Genomic DNA, 22,923 nt, shown 5'->3' with positions numbered 1-22,923 from the left:
CGGAGCCTATTCGAAACAAACAAACAAACAAATCTTTCCTCTTTATAATATTAGTATAGAGTATAGATATAGATAGATAATGTATAATTTTAACGTTCGTGACCTCAAAAAAGAAATCGCATGCGCGTGTTAGAATTACGTAATAATGACGTAGGTATTTTCCAAAAATAGATTTTTGATAATACACTTGTATGAAAAATCACGAATTTTCCAAACGTTATAGACATGATAGTGTCGAGGTCTGAAAAGCTATTTTGGTTTAAGCGACATTTTGGCTTAACACGCGACATTTCTCTTTGTAAGTAAAGGTCCGTTTTATTTGGTATCTGTTAGCATCAACAGTTCGATGTTTTTAATTGAACTTTAATTAAATTTACTCCATTCGAATAGCTGAAGAAGTTTTTTTTTTTGTTTTTATATTCTTTCCAAATTTAGATTTTGAATGGTTCTCCTGTGAAGTTGCAAAAATGTCGCTTAAACTTAATTTAATAAGCCTTATAACCCCTAATGTGATCTCTAATTACGAAGAAGAACGTCGATTGAGACTTAAAAAAAAACACCGTTCGATATACATATTCACATATATATATATATAAAAAGAACTTGTTATCAAAGCCTTTAAATTTTTTAACAATGTTCGTTTTCTAAATATTTGTCGACTATGACGCGAGATGAACAGCCTTGCTTCGTTTGACTTTATCGCGTCAGATTCATTCAAAGGCTACAATAGTGAAGTGTGATATTTGATCGAGTTTAATAATAATTATTAAACAGTATCCGAAATTCGCTGGTTGTATGTACCTGTTGTTGTGGCGAACCTTGGGAAAGGCTGAATTTTTTTTTATTCGTTGTCTGTAAAGTCGGTATACGGACGATAGTTTTACGTGATAACGTCAGTAGCGGAACTATTCGAACTGCTAGCTCTGACGTCACGCGAGAAGAGAGATGAAAGTGTCACAAGCCAACGCTTGGGCCGATCGTGCCTCTCTGTCGCTTGTTCCGCGCTTTCGTTCGCACGCTCAGGCTCAGGCGGAACGTGACACTTTTTCGTGCGTGCAGCCGGTGTTCGTCGATTTATGAAACGTTATCATGTAAAAATAAAAAAGAAAGAAGAAAACGCAAAAAAACATGACCATGTCTCCAATAGAAACTAAATTTGATATTTAAAAAATTGAATTTGATGTTTATGTAATTGTAAATAAACATGCTTTAACAAAAATCGACTTCAAATAGAAAAAAAAAGATATTCCAAAACAAATTAATGTACACTAAAAACAATAATCATCGAAATCGGTTCGCATGCTATTGAGTTATTGAGTTATTCATTATTTGTCTCGCACGTACTTAATGCAAATTTAAGACTTATATGGTTCTCTCATGGATACCATTATCAGAACTAGACTAAATTGAAAAGGGACCACACGGGAAGTTTGTATAAAATAAACTCAAAACCAACAAAAGGAATACGTCCGACGGGGAATACATCAAAGGAAAAACAAAATTGCTATTTTTATTTAATTCGAGCATTTTCATATTTATCTGCCTTTTAAACCTTTTCTGGACTTCCACAAATAATTCAAGACCAAAATTAGCCAAATCGGTCCAGCCGTTCTCGAGTTTTAGCGAGACTAACGAACAACAATTCATTTTTATATATATATATAGATAGATTTGATCAGTTTTTCTGTGTTCGTATGTGTGTGTATCATAATAATTCAAAATACGTTTAAAATATAATGAAAATTGAGGATCGATTTATAGACGCTCGCGCGATCCTTGAAAGATCGCATATTAGCTGATTTCGTTGTAAAAATGTATCTTCGCACTGAATACGTTTAAATGGAGACTGTATTATAATATGGACACATTGGATTCCAATTATGGAAAGTGAAATTGTCGATTTTGTGGCGACGGAGAAAATGAGCCACACCAAACCGATCAGGAGGCGTTCGAGCATTTTCTCGCTGCTGAAACGTAAGAAGAAATTGACGCGGCAGTATTCCGAGCCGGCCGCGTTCCCTGACGCGGATCCGCTTAGGAAATTTTCGATCGACTCGGCTATTCTGTCCGATTTCACGAGGAGCTTCGATTACGCAATGTGCCCGGAGAAGGAAGCGGACGTCTTCTGCGATAGAGGTCAGTTTCATGAATACCCCGACGGGCTGATGTACTGTGTTGTGTTTAGACACGAATCAGGTTCGGTGGTGTTCGGAAATCGCGACAATATTGATCACGGTCGGGAAGATAGTTCGGTTTGAAATTCGAATTGTGACGTCATTGTTTATGAGAGCCGAATCATATCACTCACTGTAGTCTTAATGCTGGAGTCCGGACTAAGGGAGGGAGTAATGTTCCTAATGCTTAGGGCTTAAAATTGATCAGGTCACGCGACACAGCTCCTGGACCAGCTAAGATTGACTCAGTGCCAAGGCAGAGTCCGCTCGCAAGTTTTATTTCAGTCTACCCACCTAAACTTGATAAAGAACTACAATGTTTGTGTCTCGTTGTACAATCTATGACTAGGATGCGATAAGTATATACCTAAAACCCTTTGCAAGAAAGGGACAGTGAATCCTCATACGAATTCCATTAGCTTCGAACTTTGACTTCCTAATTTCTTAGTCATTTATCGAAATTCGATCATATGCCTTGCCTTATAGATGTATTGCACTGTCTTTGATGTTTTAATATCACATTTTTTTAAAAACAATTTTTATTTTGGGTGAGTCCGAAATAAACGGGTCAAACCCGGGTTTTTATAAGATAGTCGACCCCGACACTGTGTGGTTTTTGATCTCAAGCACCTAAATTAGCTCGATAGCGTAATTCTGCATAACTCTTCTCGCACTCGGAAATGGGGGAATCCCCTTTTACTGTGTAGCAAAAATTCCACAAAATCATACCCTAAGCTTCTTAATTAACCGCCAATATGAGTTTCATTGTGCGAAAGTCGATAATCGCACGAAGCGACTCATACGACCTTTTCGCCCGCATCGCCCAGAATACCTTCCTCAAACTGACCACTGTCCATAATCATGACCATGGCCATTGCTTGCACGCTTTATCCGGCTAGCAGCTGTAGCTAGACTGTATTTGGCCAGTAAACAGTCGCACCTCCAACAGAATTAGCCGGCGTCGGTTCTGACACTGACAGCGAAGGTTCGAGGGGCGGGATGCCGGAGCCGGTCCACGAGGACCCGACAGCCAGGAAGCAGAGCGTCCTGGCCAGGATCGAGAGGTGCTACATCGAAGATCCGGACATTGAAATTGGAGCTGTTAGTATTACATGATCCTAATCGAATGATTGGTTTTAATGGAGCTAATAACAAAAAACCCAGGTAGGTAGGCCTTCAGATCGACCAAGTCTCTCAGTGACTTAAGCCGCTATTTCGTGTCTCCGTCTACTTATAAACCACGCAATGGATATTGAATAGTCCCAATGAGAACAAGCGACACGTGAAGAAGGCGCGTAGTTTTTATTGGTGGTAGGACTACTTGTGAGTCCACCCGTGCGGACCCGTGGTGCCACCACCCCACCTATTTCTGCCGTGAAGCAGTAATGTGTTTCGGTTTGAAGGGTGGAGTAGCCGTTGTAACTATACTGAGACCTTAGAACTAAATCTCAAGATGGGTGGCGCATTTACGTTGTAGATATCTATGGGCTCCAGTAACCACTTAACATCAAGTGGGCTGTGGGCTCATCCACCCATCTAAGCAATAAAAAAAAAGTCAATGAAGCCAAGAAAAAATCTCAATTATCGCAAAATAAGTTTTTTTAAATGTTTGTCAAACGGTTATTACTGTTTGTAAATAAAGATAAATGTTGATCCGTCTGTGATGAAACTTGATAATAAAATAGACGTACAAATAGTTGACGCTAGAATAGTTTTAAGAAATGCGAGGTTTTTCATACGAAAGGTAGGCAGGTAGGCAGGCTCTGCCCATGACATTGCTGATGTCCATTGGCGACTGTCAAATAATCTGCTCTCTTGTTTTTTATGTTAGCTGCCACCAGAACCGATTATCATCAATTGATCGGCGTGTTTTTATTGTGCTAATGACCGAATGTAACCAGGATCTTCCTTCAGGCAGGAGAATTAGTGGAGGAAGTAGCGGAAGAGAACAAATCTCTGCTTTGGTTCCTGCTGAAACAGGTCAGGCCCGGCATGGACCTTTCGAAGGTCGTGCTCCCGACCTTCATCCTGGAGCCGAGGTCGTTTCTGGACAAGTTATCCGACAATTACTATCACGCCGATCTTCTAGGCCAGTAAGTGGAAAACTCTGAAGTGTCTTTATAATACGCTTTTATTAGCTTCAGACGTATGTTGTATGTATGTAACGGAATCTTTGAACATGATTTTGACCCCCTTCAAAACGTCGGATTAACTCGAAATTTGGTATACTTATTAAGGATCGATGACAATTTAATATTAAAAAAAAAAAAAAAAAATTTAAATTCAACTAAAAAAAATGAAAAATAAATAATAGTTTAAAAAAAAACTAACAAAATACGCTTTTACAGAAAATCCAACTAAAAAATAGAAAATAAATTTTAATAAATTTGAATTAAAAATAATGTAAGAAAAAAATATTTAATTGTAAAAAAAAAGCGTAATTTGTTAGTTTTTTTATACTATTATTTATTAATTTAATCTTTGTCACAAATGTTAATGTATATAGTTATATTTTAGCGAGAGGTAGATTTGATTTAAACTAACTACTAACTTATCAGGTAGCATAGTTAATTTAACCTTTAGCGCTCGAACCGTCGATAGATCTACTCTCTATTAATGCGTATGGTGCGGCGCGTCGGAATACCGACTACTGCGCAGTTTGATTATTAGGCATTAGGTATCGATCTGTGCGGACGTATCTCAATCTCACGTACTCAATAAGTTAATAACATTTATAAATTAACAAAATTATCTTTCTATGAATTTAGCATTGATTTTTGTATGTATTTTTAAGCTGAAGTTTTTTTCAAAAGTCCTCTAGCGATTTCTGCAAAATATGTGAATATATGAAAGGTACAATCTTTTCCATTCTTGTAGATGATTAGAGTTAGGAGTTTCACAGGAGACCCTCGTTAATAGACATAGACCAAAGGATTCCGAGCTGGCAGTGACGACACATGGTCGCCGGGGCTGAAAGTCTCGAGTGGTAAACAGGTAGCTGAAGGCGTAGCGTGGGTAGTCTTTCCACGAGGTGGACCGACGATATTAATGAAGGTCTCAGGAATCCGGCGTAGGAACGATCGTTGTGACAAGGCCCAGGGTCGATCATATCCAGCAGTGGACGTCTGTGGGCCAAAAGATGTATAGATACATATATGTGTAGATACATCGGTTGGGACAATAATTACAACTGCTTTTACGATGTTATCTCGCGTTTTTTTCTATAATTTCTTCAGATAGTTTCGAATAAAAGTTATTGCGAAAGATATGTCCATAAACGTAGCTTTCTGTTCAGTCAAAATGGGCAATATCAGTTCGATTTAACTATGACAATTGTCGTGACATCTTGGGATATATAGGCGAAGAGTTCTGTGGTCAAAACCTGATCGTATCCACAAAATTTCCAGGGCCCAAACTCTAGAAGATCCGTATCAGAGGTTCAAGAGCGTGCTCCGCTGGTACCTGTCAGGGCTTTACAGAAAACCAAAGGGTCTTAAGAAACCCTACAATCCAGTTTTGGGCGAGACGTTCCGATGCTGCTGGAAGCATAGGCAGGCGGAATCCTACACTTACTATGTGGCTGAGCAGGTGAATGGCGATTTAGGAGATTGGTATTTTTATTTGTAGCACCTGTTACGAGGGGAATCCCCCGTTGAATGACGGCGATACGACTTAGCCGATTGACCTCATGAGGTGCATATCATTCAGACAGAAATAGGCAAGATAGAGCTACCCGTGTGGGATCTCAGTACCAACCCGAAATAAATAAATAACTAACTGGAAACAAATCACGCACAGTCGTCCTGTCCCAAATTTGGAGTCCCTGCGTCATGGGTACCAGAGACTGACATACACGCTGCTATACGTTTAAATATTATATATATATTATATAACACTAAAACAAAAAACAAACAAACCTGTTCATGACACAAACGTTTGCCCCGGTATGGGATTCGAATCCACGACCCTCGGCGCACCGAGTCAGCCAATCAAAAGGGTTAACGCCGTGTAAAATCGAACTTGCAGATACTATACAATTGAGACAGTAGACCTCATGTCTCAAGGTGGGCAACGGCGTTCACGCTCTGATGTCTATGGACCCCGGACACGACTTAACTCGTTGATTCGTCTGAGAGATAAAGAAAAACGAAGTTTCTGATACAGCTTTCCTCCCTTCCACAGGTTTCCCATCACCCCCCTATTTCAGCCTTCTACATTTCGAACAGAAAGGAGGGTTACGTGATCGAAGGAAGCCTTCTGGCGCGTTCTAAGTTCTATGGTAAGTAGCTTTTCATTTTCACGTCAGCTTTTAATGTGTAGCGTAATAAATACGGCACAAACTTGAAAAGCGCTAACGACATTTTCAAGGTGGCCTTTTGAAGGCACGTTATTGGCTTAGAACGAACATGGCGTAGAACTCACGTCTCTCTCAGGGTGGGTGGAGGCATTAACGTCGCTGATGTCCACGGGCTCCGAAAACCACTTAACACCAGCTGGGCCCTGAGCTCGTCCACCCGTCTAAGCAAAATAAAGAAGTTAAATACGTCAAGATGCACTTATTAGTTGGTGACGTCACTTGTTATTACAGCGCGGAAGTGCGAGAGGGACGGCGATATGCTCCCGCAAAATCCATGATCACCTTGTTCTCATAACCTCATACGTATGCAAAATGGTCGAGCCCAAATCCATAATAAATCGGACCACTTGCTTTGGACTGAAACTCCTCATCTTCTATCAGTAAGCCTTTGAACTCCAAAGAGTTATCATGTGCTGTACAAGTGGAAGCTAACTGTCAGTATGTGTGGAGAGGATTCTTCCAGCTCTTTAACAGTATCTGCAGCTCTTTAGCATTGATTCAAGCTGCACTCAAGCCACTGATCAAGGTTGATGAGAAAGATCCTTAAAGGTCGATGCTTAGGCTTTAGGCCCTAAATCCTCCTCCCATTTTGTCATAATAACCTTCATGCTGGTCATATGGGAGTAAAAAGAAGGAAACTTTTAGGTAATTCAACGTCGGCCATATTGGAGGGGTGCGCCAGGATCCACTTGCTGAACTGGGGCGAGACCTATGTGACGACAGCACCGTATGCCCATTGCAAGGGAATCGTTATAGGAACGCTTAGTATGGAGTTGGGAGGAAAGGTGGGTATACGGTTTTAAGGGAATTTAATGTAACTTTACTGGCGGTAGAACCTCTTGTGAGTCCGCACGGGTAGGTAATACCACCCTTTTTTTTTTTTTTAACGCTGCGGAATCCATTTACGGATACCCGGTCCGGGGGGGTAACGAACCGGGAGGTAATACCACCCTGCCTATTTCTGCCGTGAAGCAGTAAGGTTTGAAGGGTGGGGCAGCTGCTGTAACTATATTGAGACATAAGAACTCGTGTCTCAAGGTGGGTAGCGGCAGTTACGTTGTAGATGTCTATGGGCTCCGGTTACCACTTAACGGCATGTGGGGCTCGACCACCTATCTAAATAATAATAATGAAATAATCAAAATCAGTGCAGTACATTATTGTGGGGCTTTTCACAATCTTATTAACTTTATATTGACAGGCAACAGCCTGTTGATGTCCATGGGCGACTGTGATTATTCGCCAAAACGCTGGTCTCCTTTGGCAAGACAATACAGAGCTTTTGAATTCAATTTGTGTGTATTATTTTAACTTAACGTCCTACCACCAGAAAATTTGCTGGTGAAATACTCGGAGAACGTTACCGCCTCTTCTTTGGTGGATCCCATCCCTTAGTCGCTTCACGACCCCCACGGGGACCGATGGGGTCCGCCAGACACTAGCCGGCTTCAACTCCTGAACTGATTAATCACTCGATTTTGGATTCCTTTGAACTGACCTCCTTCGATATTATTCACGCGTGCCACAATAATACACATACAGGGTGTGATTTTAATATGTCGATTTATTAATTTCAAGGTCCACATCATGTGCACCGACACAGGGTACCAGGCTGACGTCGAGTTCAAATTGAGGGTAAGTTGATATTATAAATAGGTCAATGAAAATGGCAGGACAGTTGGACGTGTCCAGACGTGTTCCTACATCCATGGTGATGGCGCTGTTTTGGGCTGTATTTAAGCTGTTTTTATTGCCTTTATAGTATGAGCTTACGGCCTACGTGGTGTTAAGTGGTTACCGGAGTCCATAGACGTCGACAGCGTCAAATCTCAGTTGTATAGTACGACGGCTGTCCCATCTTTTAAATCGGTACGCATTACTGCTTCACAGCAGAAACAGGCAGGGTGGTGGTGCTTACCCGTACGATCTCACAAGAGGTCCTACCACCAGAAATTATGATCAATGTTGAAGAGTTCACAAGAAGCTCGACCTTGAGGCATGACCTTTGTCTCATCTTTAGATTGTATATTTACCTGCGTGCGGAATTTGAACCCCGGTGCATCGCTCGATACGAATGCACCGGACGTCTTATCTTTTAGACCGCGAAGACTTACTATTTAATGCATATATGTACATATATATAATTCTGTAGTCCTTTTTGGGTGGCTCCGATCAAACGAACGCCATCTCCGGACGGATCAAGAAAGGCAAGGACACAGTGGCCACAGTCGAGGGCTATTGGGATGGAAAAATAGACATTAAAGACAAGAAAACAGGGGTGAGTTTCGTATTATTAGCACAGTTAACGGGGTGTTCTGTTGTCGTAAGATAAGGGATGAAAAAGCCATAAACTTATCTAAAGCTTAATACAATCGTTTTAAAATTTAAATAAATTGTAATTAATATACGTAATTATAAGCATGATTATGAAAAATTGTGGGTTAGGCCACTTTTGCGCTGACGGCCTCAAATATCCTCTTAAGGCAGATGGAAGAGAGCCTGGTTTGAATATTGAGGTGTCTTAATATGGATGCGTTAGTTCGATATACTGTCCAACCTGTATGTATGAAATAGCAATAGAAATAGTAATCTACAATCCTGACCCGTTTGAAGTATTAAAGAGAATACTTTTCAATATTTTTTAAGCTATTGCATAGCTTTTATCGCGGGCTTTGAGCGCGGCGACCGAATCAAGAAATTCCGTAACGAAAATAAAACCTAACACCCCCACTCCGCCTACCTTGTAGCTCCCGTTCACACACGTTACACTTGTGTAGTGTTTGTGAATAAGCGCGCGGCGTGACGTCGCACTGCATGCGCATCATGAAAAGTCTGCCCATCTCTCTCTCGCGCGGTCTACCTTATGAGTGTGAAGGGGACAATTAATGTTTTACTTTTGTTAATGCTTATAAATATAGCGTGGTCTTATTATAATATTGTTTTAATATTAAATTAGTATTGTCTAATTATAATTGCATAAATTGATACAAAATGCTATGCAATAGCTTTACCGCGGCAGTCCTCGAGTGCCATACGTGTTTATTTTATTTTTTTCAGGAAGAATCAAATCTGTTGGACGTCGGTTTCCTGAAAGAGCAGCGCCTGCCCAGGTACCTGGTGCGGCTGGAGAACCAGCAGGACTACGAGTCGCAGAGGCTCTGGCTGAAGGTCTCGGAGGCGATACAGAACGATGATCAGGTCTGGGTCATTTGTTGTTGTTTGAGACGTGTGGGTCTTCTAATCTGAGTTAACTTTTACGCTATCGAGAACGTTAAAAAACACGCACTAAAATAACTTCGGTCTGTTGTACTCAGATCGCGGCCACGGAACAGAAGACCGTGATAGAGGAAGCCCAGAGAGCCAGGGCGAGGAACTTGGTTGCTCCGTGGGTGCCGCGTTACTTCCACCGAGCAACCCAAGGCACCGTTCCCGATGGTAGGTTTTTTTTCAATGTAACGGCAACACCGTTTTCAATCTGGCAACACTGATCTCTTACGTCATTCTTAAAAGTGAAAGTGGTTTTTTTCATTGTAACGGCAACACCGTTTTCGATCTGGCAACACTGATCTTATTTACGTCATTGTTAAAGTGGAAGCTTGCGTGTCGGTAGCTTTTAAAACATTTTTTATTATCACTATATTATTTCTGTCTAATATTAGAAAATGATTAGCACCATTTGAATTTAGCTAATGGTATTAATAATAAATTCATAAATGTGTGTTGTCTAAACGCAACATGTACTATGTATGTGTGTATGCATGTGTTGAATTGTGTTGTGTGTGTGTGTGCATGCATGTATGTAGATGTGTGAGCAAATTATTGTTACGCGCTGGAGTTTGGGATAAATAAAAGTTTTACCGAAGTAAAAATTCAATCTCTATTTCTCTCACTTAAGGAACACTTTACAATTCTCAATTCACTTCTTCTGCTTCGCTTCAAATGATCCGTTCGTTGTTTCGCTTCGAGTAGAACCGATTACTGCCTTCGTGTCATCTCTGCAACGCTTTTATAGTCGACACGACAATTCGACAATTATCGAGAACATTCCCGGGAGTGCTAGTCGTTTCGATATGTGTTTCCGTTATTTGATAATAAATGGCGTTACACTTCTCGAGCGTTCTCGGTACGACTAGTCCTTTTGATATTCGTTTCTGCTATTCGATGACAGTTTCGTTCCGATATCGAGTCGAGGGAACGCGTTCCCGGCCCCGTCACGTCACAGCCGGAGTCCCGCAAGGCTCCGCCCTCTCCCCGTTACTATTCAGTTTGTATATCAACGATATACCCCGGTCTCCGGAGACCCATCTGGCGCTCTTCGCCGATGACACCGCCATCTACTACTCGTGTAGGAAGAAGGCGTTGCTTCATCGACGACTTCAGACCGCAGCTACCACCATGGGACAGTGGTTCCGGAAGTGGCGCATCGACATTAACCCCACGAAAAGCACAGCGGTGCTCTTCAAAAGGGGTCGCCCTCCGAACACCACGCTGAGCATCCCCCTCCCGACTAGGCGCGTCAATACCCCCGCCCCCGCCGTTCGCCCAATCACGATGTTCGACCAGCCCATACCGTGGGCCCCGAAGGTCAAATATTTAGGCGTCACCCTCGACAGTAGGATGACATTCCGCCCCCACATCAAGACGGTACGCGATCGTGCCGCCTTCATTCTAGGACGTCTCTACCCGATGATATGTAGGCGAAGTAAAATGTCCCTTAGAAATAAGGTGACACTCTACAAAACTTGCATACGCCCCGTCATGACCTATGCAAGTGTAGTGTTCGCTCACGCGGCCCGCACTCACTTAAAGTCATTCCAAATTATTCAATCCCGTTTTTGCAGGATAGCCGTCGGAGCCCCGTGGTTCGTCAGGAACGTCGACCTCCATGACGACCTGGACTTAGAGTCCATCAGTAAGTATCTGCAGTCGGCGTCCATGCGCCACTTCGATAAAGCGGCACGACACGAGAACCCTCTCATCGTGGCCGCCGGTAACTACATTCCCGATCCTGCGGACAGAATGGAAAGCAGTCGACGTCGCCCAAAACACGTCATCTCGGATCCGCCCGATCCACTAACGGTGCTTTTAGGTAATTCAAGCACCGGTCACCGTTCTCGTCGAACCCGTCGCTTGCGACGAAGGGCTCGACGAGTAAATTAACTCTCAGACACAGCCCACTGAGTTTCTCGCCGGATCTTCTCAGTGGGTCGCGTTTCCGATCCGGTGGTAGATTCTGCGAAGCACGACTCTTGCTAGGGTTCGTGTTAGCAACGTCATCAGGTTTGAGCCCCGTGAGCTCACCTACAAAAGTTAGGGTTACGCTGACATAGCCTCTCAAGGCTCTCAGCTTAGGTAGGAAAAAAAAAAAAAAAAAAAAAGATGACAGATGGCGTTACTCTCACCGGCGTAACATTTATGTATGCTTGCGTGCTTGTGTGAACGTATGTACGTATCAATATATACTGCAAAAGAACATAAATATTCTCGTGAAAATATCATTTTTGTTTTTCAGGTATTGTCGATCAAGGTTGGAAATATAATCACGTAAATACGAGGTGCGTAAATATTTTATCGTGAATTAATTTAGTCCTAAGAGATTTAAAATACTAATATATAAAATAAATTAGCAAACAAAAGAAGTTAAAGTTAGGTAATATATAATTTTAAATACTTCAGTGCGCCGCGTAGGGCACCAATGACTTACATGGCGGCATTTTATTGATTTATTGATTTATTCATTCATTCATTCATTCATCCATTCATTCATCCATTTATTCATTCATTCATACATTTATTTATTAGGCGCACAATACACATTACAAGCTAAAAAAGAAATGATACACAATAAATAACAACAAAAAGTTTGGCTTGTAACATAAGCCATGACTGCACCACTAATCAGGACAAATGTGCTAAGTACACAGTGTTCCTTACAACTATAGGACAAAACCAGTCTAGTCTTTTAAATTGTAAGGAAGTACCAATAAATCGGAATCACAAAGGAAATCACATTAAACAATTACACTACCTAATCTACTATTAACATGAAAGATGCCCTTGATCATTTTTATAAAAACGCTAATTTGTAAATATTAAAAAATAAAGTCTTTATTATATAAATTTTTACTTAATATTTCCATTATTTTCATTGGTGTTTATGCAGTATGCAATAAGGTTTTTTTTTGTTAATTGCTCATCCAGATATGTATCATCATTCTCCTGCCCTTCCCCCAGTCACCTGGGGTCGGCGCAACATGTTTTCTCATTCCATACTCTTCTATCATATACCATTTCTTCGCTCACTCCCCTCTTACACATATCGTCTCTCACGCAATCCATCCATTTTTTCTTAGGTCAATTCTTCCTCTAATGTATATATGAATATTTATATCTGGTCAGTCCGTGGCAACCTGACGAGGTGCTGGAATACGAGGAGGACTTCGTTATAAGGACGCTCCGCTCGGGGGGCGGGTCCCCCAGGGCGGGGCCCGAGACCAGACACCGCGAGCGGGATCTCTCGCACAGGGCCTCCGACTCTGACAGCCGAGACGAGCTCGCCAGAAGATCTAAGACTTCCACGTAAGTTTTGCTACTAGTTTTATCACTAAAGGTGCTTTGAGGTACCTCAAGCATCGATCATCGTTCTCGTCAAACCCATCGCTTGCGATGAAGGGCTCGACGAGTAAATTAACTCGCAGACACAGCCGACTGAGTTTCTCGCCGGATCTTCTCAGTGGGTCGTGTTTCCGATCCGGTGGTAGATTCTGCGAAGCACTGCTCTTGTTAGGGCTAGTGTTAGCAAACGTTTTCAGGTGAGAGCCCAGTAAGCTCACCTACTAGTTCAGTGAATCTTTTTTTTTATTGCTCTTGTAGGCAGACGAGCATACGGCCCACCTGATGGTGAGTGGTAACCGTCGCCCATAGACTTCAGCGATGCCAGGGGCAGAGCCAAGCCGCTGCCTACCGCTTAATACTCTCCACAAGCCTCTTTTGAAGATGGATATGTCATAGCGATCGGGAAACATCGTGGAGGGGAGCTCATCATCTAGTATGACCCCTTGAGGTCACTAGAATAGGTAAAAAAAAAGATCGGCGAAGTGGCTTTAAATCTCGTTGGATATCATGAGGTCCTGCTTCTCCTTCCATCATGTTCCCCAGTGCTGAGGGTCGTGACTTTTACGGAGCAGTTTTGTTCGGACCATGTTCCTCCACTCCTTTCCTGTCTTCTGGGCAGTGGATAGCGACATTGATGCTGGAGTCCCTTGTCATCTTATTTTGACAGGACTAGCGCGCATTGGCCTCTTTCGTGAGATACTACCCCCCAAAATTGGGCATCGCCTATCTAACTAATTAAATTCGATATATTTTCAAGTTAGACTTTATTAATTAAATTAATTATTAGAAATAGGTAGGGTGGTGGTAACTACCCGCGCGGATTCACAAGAGGTCCTACCACCAGTGATTACGCCAATTATAATTTTGCGGGTTTTATTTTTATTACACGATGTTATTCCTTCACCGTGGAAGTCAATCGTGAACATTTGTGGGGTACGTATTTCATTAGAAAAATTGGTACCCGACTGAGATTCGAACATCGGTGCATCGCTCAACACGATTGCACCTGACGTCTTATCCGTTAGGCCACGGCGACTTCATACATTACAACTGGTAAAACATAGCGCTTACAACTCCATATAGAAAAAAACAACACATAACAAAAGTTATACATGGTAAATAAATGTACAAATACCTACCATTGTACCTATGACGATCTAATTATCATGTATATAAATATCAAAGGTTGAGATGATATTTTGCGAGTACGCAATGTAACGCGAACTTATTCGATCGGGGTCGTTGACCGGGCGCGTCGGTCGATCGTGTGTATTTGTAACCTAACAATAGTTCTCTCCGCAGACGAACCCTGAAACAGACGCTGTATTCGATCGACGCGAACCTCAGAGAGCAGAAGCTGGCCATCATGAGGCTCTCGAAGGCCGTAGACCTGCTGACCGAGGGTCAGAAGGCGACCAGACCCCAGAGTTTGGGTCGCGTGCCGAGCACGGGACACTCGTGGGATCTGTTCGGCGGGTTCGTACTGGCGATGGTGTTGCAAGCGTTGCTCAACTGGATTTTCTACCAGAAAGACTGAGGTTTATGGTAGGTTTCTTTTTTCGTTCTTTTTTTTACTATCGTTCCGCGCTTACACTTGTCTGTGGTGTTTTCGTTAAAATATAAAATATTATTGTCTGTTTAGAACAGTTTAATATATTCTTTCGTCTTTTTTTTGTTTTAATGCAATAATTTAATGGCGCTGAGCATAGACCATAAACAAAAGGTATATTCAAAAATTGTGTATATACTTTTAAATTAAATCCGCTTTAGTATTGTTTTTTTTACATTTTTCACAGCATATGTTTAAAGAAAGCGTTAATTAATAATTACCCGCGTATATTTTGTAACCGAAAAATTAACCATACAATTAGTATGTTAAGTTCGAGAATTACAGCTCTTCAAACGATGCCTAACGATATTTATTGACACCTACCTCATTTTCGGTAGAATCTTCTACACAAGAGACTCCGTGATAATGGCTTAATTAAAATTTGAAGTTCGCCTGCGCCTTACGTAAATACAATTAGGAGATCTTTAGATCATATTTTAATTACTATATCACCCATAAAAAACACACTGACTTTTGTTGTCAACTAAATTTTCTACGTAGCCAGACTATCTGACTTTTGAGTCATCTGACATCTCAAAGTTTAGGCATTTGAAAATATATGAAAGAAAAAAAGCAATATCGAGAGACGAAAAGCCATTCGGTTTAAGCAATAATTCGTTTATTACGCGACATTTATTATTGTAATTAAAGGTGCGTTTTATTTATTATTAGTTGGATCAACAGTTCGATGTTTTTAATTGAACTTCAATTAAGTTTATTGAAATAACTGAAGAAGTTTTTTTTTGTTATGAAGTTTTTTCCAAATGTTTAAACTTTAAATGGATCTCCTGATAATTTGCTAAAAATTCGCTTAAACCAAATAGCTTTTCGCCCTTCGATATAATATTATAGTCCGTCCGCTGTAAGCGTGCGCTCCTGATGGATTTAGCTTCGAGTCGACATCGAAATTGCCATAAATATAAATTTATGTTGGTTCGTGTGTCCTAGAATGGTTCGTTCGCATTTTTCCGGCAGCCAGACTATATGTTCGGTCTTTATTTATTTAGGCAAAGAAAACATTCGCTAAGTTTTATTAAATTATAAATACAGATTGTATTTGAATTGCTGCTGCATATTCGAATTTTACGAGCTGTCAGTTTAATATAATATGTCATTTGTCATCGTGATATCGGTTCCGTAGTGTTGCAATAAGTCGGAAATAAATTACATTGATTTATAAATGCCCTGTCGTTTTATCATTCAGCTCATATCATTTTAGCATTAATGTTTAAAATCACTAAAATCAAAATTTTGTATTTAATTAATTATTTTTCTTTTAAAATCGAATCACGATTTAACTATTTCCGGTTCGATAATAAGATTAATAATAATTAATGAAGTAATAAAATTAAACGTAATCACATATTTTCTAGAAATGTCGATAGTATTTTCTTTGTTAAATCTTGCAATTAACAAAAGAAATTGAAACAAGATAATATTATGAATTGCATTCGTATAGAAACTTGATTTTATTCACTTCAAATATATACATATATATCACCTACGTCAATGCGTTCTAATGTAAGTTTCTTTAACAAATAAATTTTTATGTAATTCTTAATTAATTGAATACGGTGTGAGAATGGCCTAATTACGGATTCGGTTTTTTTTTAATATTTTCTATGAGTTTTTTGTTACCACATGACCTTAACAGTGAAATAGTAAGAAAAATTCGTCGAAAAGGTTTTTTATAAAAAACATTTAATACATATTTAACTTTATAAATAAAAATGCTTTACAAAATAATTAACATCTGAATCATTCAAAATAATAATATATATATTTTATAACATAAAGAATTCATAACAATTTTTATAGATCGGACTCATTTTGGCGCCGGTGACGTTTGACATATTATTTTGACATTTGACAAGCTGTTATATGACATGGACGTTTTTTTGTTTTTTTTTTCGTGTTACAATGTAATCACGGAATATGCTCTCCACTGTACGTAATCGAAAAACTTTTCTCCAACAAAACAGATCTTAGGTTTGATTTGCAATAGTTTAATGTCTCAGAAACGATTTCAACGAAGCCCAGATCAGTCGCATTCATGAAAACTAAATAATTTTGAAACGAAAATTTTGAGTAGTTGGTAAATTTTTTTTTTTTTAGAATAATAAGATGGCGGTTTTTTTTTAAAATATTGGTATACGTCAAAACATTGCCTAAGAATATTAAATAGTTTAAAATGTAAATTATGTTTAATTGTCAACGCGTATAATGTTGTCAGGGCTGCGAAAAGTCTACTAAAATGGAAGATAAGAATTTCCAATTTTTATTCTTCGTTTTGCCATTTTGTCAATGAGTATTATTGTCTATTTTAGTTTTAATTCGATGATAAGGGAATTATTATAAGGGAATATATAAAAAAATTGTAAGTATGATGTACGTCGTAAATATAAATATATAAAAAAACAAGATAAAATTCCTTTTATACAATAATGTTTTAAACGTTAATTTTATTTTATTTTTAAATAAATTCCAAGTTAATTTAATAATTTTTATGTAGAACTATAATTTTAATTATCGAAATATTATTGATTACATAGTTGATCGCTTAGTGTTATTAGAATGTTGATATTTTATTGTTTAATCCAGTGATTGAATAAAGTAAATTATTCTGAATATAAAATTGTTTTTTTTATTGTCGTTCGATTTTTAATAATTAACGATCTTGGGAAATGCATTACGTAAAGGTAATGTGGAGACGAGAGAGAGAGACAGAGATATGGAGAGCTACGAAGTACTAAAGCTGCTTTCAGAGATAGCATATAGCTCATAGCACAACAATATTTTTTATTTTTTATTGCTTAGATGGGTGGATGAGCTCACAGCCCACCTGGTGTTAAGTGGTTACTGGAGCCCATAGACATCCACGACGTAAATGTGCCACCCACCTTGAGATATAAGTTCTAAGGTCTCAGGTATAGTTACAATATCGCGCACCATACATTATTATGGACACATTCTCACTGTACTGTACTATATATTATTGGTTAAGTATAGGCTGCTATACTACATGACACTATAGTATATTGTAGTCTGAAAGCAGCTTAAAGGTAATAAGTCAGTAGACAAAGTACTGCCACCATGCTACTTTTGTCTGCTGTGAAGCAGTAATGCGTTTCGGTTTGAAGAGCGGGGCAGCCGTTGTACCGTAAAAGCTAAGACTTAGAACTGGCGTTTCAAGGTGGGTGGCAGCATTTACGTTGGTTATGTCCGTCCATCAGCTCCGACGACTGCTTGGCTTTCGCTTAAGAGACGGTTTCGAAAATAATTTTACTGTAATAAAAAAAAAACCGTTGACGTATTGATAAAAAAAGTGGTGAAGTTTTTCGTCTTAGCCTGTAGATATAGCTTGCTAGGCATAAATAAGCTTTATTTGTATTAATTACATAACGGGTAGTAATGAAACTGATATGAAGTAAAATTTATCAGTAAAACTGCCTTTATGATCGGGCTTACACCTGACATAGCTCATGTGACATACGCGCTAGAGTCTGCAATGCTATTATCAATGTTAATTTATTAATATAGTGCCAAAATCTTAATTGTAGCGTCCATTTTGACTGATAACCTGAGATAGTGCAGCTCACACTGAGGCATTATTTAGCTCGGTAATTCATTGTGTAACGCCAAATAACTCGTTATTATTACCAAATTTAATCAATAATAAACGGAAAAATATATAAATTTATTTATGTCTCATCGTTTGGGAACCGGATCCTTGCCTCTTGGTCCATTAAACCAAAAATAACCTAATCTGTCATATTCTTCTGAACTCCACTTGTAGCTTTTCGGCAAGAAATATTCCAATCTCTTTCTTGATTCTGCGTCAGAATTGAGATAGCGGGTCCTTCCCTGAGTGTACATATGTTTGCTATCAACTTTACCACTGTCTTTGGAATCTGAATCTTCTTCGGATGAAACCTCACTGCTACTCGATTCTTCACTAGTCTCCTCATCACTGTCACTGTCATCGTTTTCATCACCATTGTCATCGTTCTCATCACTATTGTCATCGTTCTCATCACTATTCTCATCGTTATTGCGTTGGTTTCTTCTGGAATATTCCTTTTTAATCTCATCATTCAAGCCGTTTCTAGCGCGACCTCTAGCCAGATCCGATAGATCGATGTATTCGTCACCAAATCGATCGTATTTATTCGGAAAATCGATATCAGTTATATCAATGTGATCTGTGACATAATATAACGGAATATCAGTATTGTCTAATTTAATGTAATCTTTATCTATAACATAAAATGGTACCCTGCGTACTTCTTTGTATAATTTATTGTAGATCTCGTTTAGAATCGTCTTTTTTAATAGATCACGCAAACGTTGCTTATTTACATCTAAATTGGTTTGTGGATAACCTGTTTGATGCTGTAAATTCGGCCAGAGATATCTGTTGTAATTGTATTTCAGGAATGGATCCGACGGAATGTTCGATAAGTGCATCACGAATTTCGCTGTTACGTTTTCGACTGAAATAATAATAGTAATAATAACATTATACTGGTGGTAGGACCTCTTGTGAGTTCGCGCGGGTAGGTACCACCGCCCCACCATTTCTGCCGTGAAGCAGTAATGCGTTTCGGTTTGAAGGGTGGTGCAGCCGTTGTAACTATACTGAGACCTTAGAACTTATGTCGCAAGGTGGGTGACGCATTTACGTAGTAGATGTCTATTGGCTCCCGTAACCACTTAACACCAGGTGGGCTGTGACCGCGTCCACCCATCTAATAAAAAAAAAGTTTCTCGCCGGATCTTCTCAGCGGGTCGCGTTTCCGATCCGGTGGTAGATTCTGCGAAGCACCGCTCTTGCTAGGGCCAGTGTTAGCAACATCTCCGTTTTGAGCCCCGAAAGCTCACCTACGCGCTAGGGTAACGCTGATATAGCCTCTCAAGGCTATCAGCATAGGTAGGAAAAAAAAACAGTAGGTATACCCTCAACCTGCACAAGAAGAAGTACAGTGACGTCATCGCGATGCTGGTCAATTTTTTTTCCTACCTATGCTGCTAGCCTTGAGAGGCTATATTAGCTTCTTGACGTGTAGGTGAGCTCACGGGGTCTGCCGAATCGGGTATGATGGTCAATGACACTTTTAAAAGGACTTTTTGTCGTTACACTTCAACACTAAATATCTTCTGTTGATTTTTAATTAACAACAAAAAATAATTATTATTCGCGCCTAACGTGTGAAATTATCAGGAGTAATAAACATATGCATACATAATAATATATAGAGGGGTTGAAATTTTATTTGTTTTAAGCGACATTTTTGGCAATTTCACAGGGCAGCTATTTAAAGTTTAAAATTTGGAAAAAATATCATAACAAAAAAAAAACTTCTTCAGTTATTTGAATGGAGTAAACATCATTGAAGTTCAATTAAAACAGTGAACCGTTGATGTTAACTCCAAATAAAAGAAAAACAAGATTTAAGAAAGCTGATATGGAACGTTTGTGCAACAAGGCATATTATAATATTAAGGATTATTTACTAGATGGCACTACGTGGGGGAATGAGGCGTTCGCTCCTGGCCTTTTCATTTTTAATTATTATTATTATTATTTTTAATTGTATTTTTTGACTTGTTTTTTCGATTATTGTAACTATTATTACTTATAAAAAAAAAATTTTGAGAAAAAAACAAACAAAAAAAGCCCGCTGAGTTTGTTTCGCCGGTTCTTCTCAGGACTGTGGCTCTTTTTGGAACCGGTGGTAGAGTTAACATTGTTATATTTTGACATTCAACAAGTGTGTTATACTGACATCTAATAAATGATTGAAATAAATGATTTTGAATTTGAATTTGAAAAGGCACCTTTAATTATTACAAAGATAAATTTAGCTTAAACCAAATAACCTTTCAACCCTCGATTTGTATACATAACTAGTCAGGTAATAAGTATTGTCACACAGTAAAAACTTTTCTTTTAGAATGCTGGCTACAAAAAAGTTTATTTAATTCGAATTTCGAACTGTTCTTGAAAATAAAAATGTATACTTTTAGAATTTTACTCATTTTTAAATATGCAGTGGAGAAGACCGTGTTGCAGTTATTGCGTTGCATCGTTGCGGTTACGCGCCAATTAAAATTTTTAACATACTGAAAAATTTGAATATAACCAAAAGATTCGTTTATCGTACCATCAAACGATACAATGAAGACTCTAGTGTAGATGACAGGTCAAGAAGTGGTCGCCCTGGGTCTGTTAGGACTCCAGCAGTAATAAAAGCTGTGAAGGCGCGAATTCAAAGAAATCCCAAACATAAGCAGAAACTGTTGGCCCTTCAGATGGGGTTAAGCAGAACCACGGTGAAAAGGGTGTTAAATGAAGACTTAGGGCTTCGGGCATATCGAAGAAAAACAGGACATCGTTTGAATGCTCGTCTAATGGACCTGAGACTGAAGAGATGCCGCGCTTTGTTGAAGCGGTACGCGGGAAAAAAATATCGGGAAATTCTTTTTTCGGATGAAAAAATTTTTACCGTAGAAGAGAGCTACAACACACAAAATGATAAGGTGTACGCACACAGTAGTGAAGAAACGAGCAACCGTATTCCGCGTGTTCAACGAGGTCATTTTCCATCCTCGCTCATGGTATGGTTGGGAGTTTCTTATTGGGGCTTAACAGAGGTACATTTTTGTGAGAAAGGTGTAAAAACGAATGCAGTTGTGTATCAAAATACAGTCCTGACGAACCTTGTGGAACCTGTTTCTCATACCATGTTCAATAACAGGCACTGGGTATTCCAACAAGATTCGGCGCCAGCTCATAGAGCGAAGAGCACACAAGACTGGCTGGCGGCGCGTGAAATCGACTTCATCCGGCACGAAGACTGGCCCTCCTCCAGTCCAGATTTGAACCCGTTAGATTACAAGATATGGCAACACTTGGAGGAAAAGGCGTGCTCAAAGCCTCATCCCAATTTGGAGTCACTCAAGACATCCTTGATTAAGGCAGCCGCCGATATTGACATGGACCTCGTTCGTGCTGCGATAGACGACTGGCCGCGCAGATTGAAGGCCTGTATTCAAAATCACGGAGGTCATTTTGAATAAACTTTAGTGTCATAAGAATCTATGTTTTGTTAAGTTCATTTTGGTATATGAATGGTTACATAATGAATAAACTTGTTTCAATTATTTTACATTAAACATGTGACAGAATTTATGACCTGACTAGGTATAATTATGTAATTAACCACAAAAACCTTAAAACGCACGTACCAAAAAACAGGGCTATCACAAAACCTATTTTCATTATAATAATTTATTTCGTGACGAGAACTTATGTAAAATCGAAACTTTTAAAACAAAAACAAAAAAACACTTAAGGAGTTTAATCGAAAAGCAATCGGCTGGCCGTGTATTAATTAAAACGACCCGTGTAAAAACTACGTAACGTAACAAAAATGCATAATTGATTTCTCATTGTGTGTGATACGAAAAGTTAATTGGTATTCGGAATTCATTTATAATGGAAATGTGTTCTAAGAATGTTGATCAAGTTTTCTTTTTTTTTTCTTTCTTATAACTATCGTTGGAACTCAGGTTTAACTGCCGCTAAGACTTCCGTTGTCTATGCATAAATCATTACACAGTTAAGTTTTTTTTTGGAACGAAGTTCCTTATGGGACGATGCGGAGGGGGGTACCCGGGGTTTAACCGGGAAAAAACGTCCGTAACGTAAGATTTTTATTAGTAATGCACACAGTGTAAGACTTAACTTTGTAATAACGTACAAAAAATAACATATTTTTTTATCATTCATTGACCGCGATCTCAGAGCGTTCATTGCGCAATACACTAACTCTCATGCAAACAACCGTGAATGAAGTGTACCACAATAAGTTCGCACGTTACCGAATGACCGTGGGTTGTTGCGAAACCTCCGGTTTTATTTTCATTATACCTCAAATAGAACTTAATATTAATATTTTATAATAAGGAACTTTGTTCCTATCCAGTGTCCCACGACACTACACATCTTTTTTAATTCTAAAGTAAATAGACTCTCCTTGACAAAATCCTGGGTCGTAATGGCCCGTAGACTTTTTTTTATTGCTTAGATGAGTGGACGAGCTCACAGCCCACCTGGTGGCTTACTGAAGTGTAAGTGGAGTGTAAGTGGTTACTGGAGTCCGTAG

At 39.3% G+C, this 22,923-nt stretch overlaps 2 protein-coding genes across 2 annotated transcripts in view; one reads left to right on the top strand and one right to left on the bottom strand.

Moving 5' to 3' along the window:
• Orp8 (Oxysterol-binding protein-related protein 8) overlaps nt 1-17,390 on the top strand; it is a 51,028-nt gene extending 33,638 nt beyond the window's left edge. The window contains exons 10-21 of the mRNA XM_089731227.1: nt 3,124-3,275; nt 4,089-4,267; nt 5,582-5,762; nt 6,357-6,453; nt 7,177-7,316; nt 8,110-8,166; nt 8,684-8,809; nt 9,589-9,729; nt 9,846-9,966; nt 12,044-12,086; nt 12,931-13,110; nt 14,449-17,390. Coding sequence (XP_089587353.1) covers nt 3,124-3,275; nt 4,089-4,267; nt 5,582-5,762; nt 6,357-6,453; nt 7,177-7,316; nt 8,110-8,166; nt 8,684-8,809; nt 9,589-9,729; nt 9,846-9,966; nt 12,044-12,086; nt 12,931-13,110; nt 14,449-14,683 — 1,652 coding nt within the window. The 3' untranslated portion in view covers nt 14,684-17,390. The remainder of the gene's footprint in view (nt 1-3,123; nt 3,276-4,088; nt 4,268-5,581; nt 5,763-6,356; nt 6,454-7,176; nt 7,317-8,109; nt 8,167-8,683; nt 8,810-9,588; nt 9,730-9,845; nt 9,967-12,043; nt 12,087-12,930; nt 13,111-14,448) is intronic.
• A 799-nt stretch (nt 17,391-18,189) lies between these two features.
• LOC114251682 (uncharacterized) lies at nt 18,190-22,301 on the bottom strand. Its single transcript, XM_028186025.2, has 2 exons — nt 22,004-22,301; nt 18,190-19,248 (listed from the first exon to the last, which is right to left on the bottom strand). Exons 1-2 carry the CDS (start codon nt 22,035-22,037, stop codon nt 18,464-18,466), a joined length of 819 nt encoding a protein of 272 aa, XP_028041826.2. The 5' UTR covers nt 22,038-22,301; the 3' UTR covers nt 18,190-18,463.
• Between the last annotated feature and the right edge of the window lie 622 nt (nt 22,302-22,923).

This window comes from Bombyx mandarina, chromosome 11 (assembly GCF_030267445.1).
Source record: "Bombyx mandarina strain Sakado chromosome 11, ASM3026744v2".
In the NCBI taxonomy this organism is placed as follows: Eukaryota; Metazoa; Arthropoda; class Insecta; order Lepidoptera; family Bombycidae; genus Bombyx; species Bombyx mandarina.
The sequence above is the reverse complement of the archived record's forward strand: the minus strand, read 5'-3'. Positions and strand labels throughout refer to the sequence as shown.

Coding starts and splice junctions, on each gene's coding strand:
- LOC114251682 (XM_028186025.2), bottom strand. CDS start 22,037: ATGAAAATAGGTTTTGTGATAGCCCTGTTTTTTG. Junction 19,249..22,003: donor TGTGATAGCCCTGTTTTTTG/GTACGTGCGTTT, acceptor TTATTATTTCAG/TCGAAAACGTAACAGCGAAA.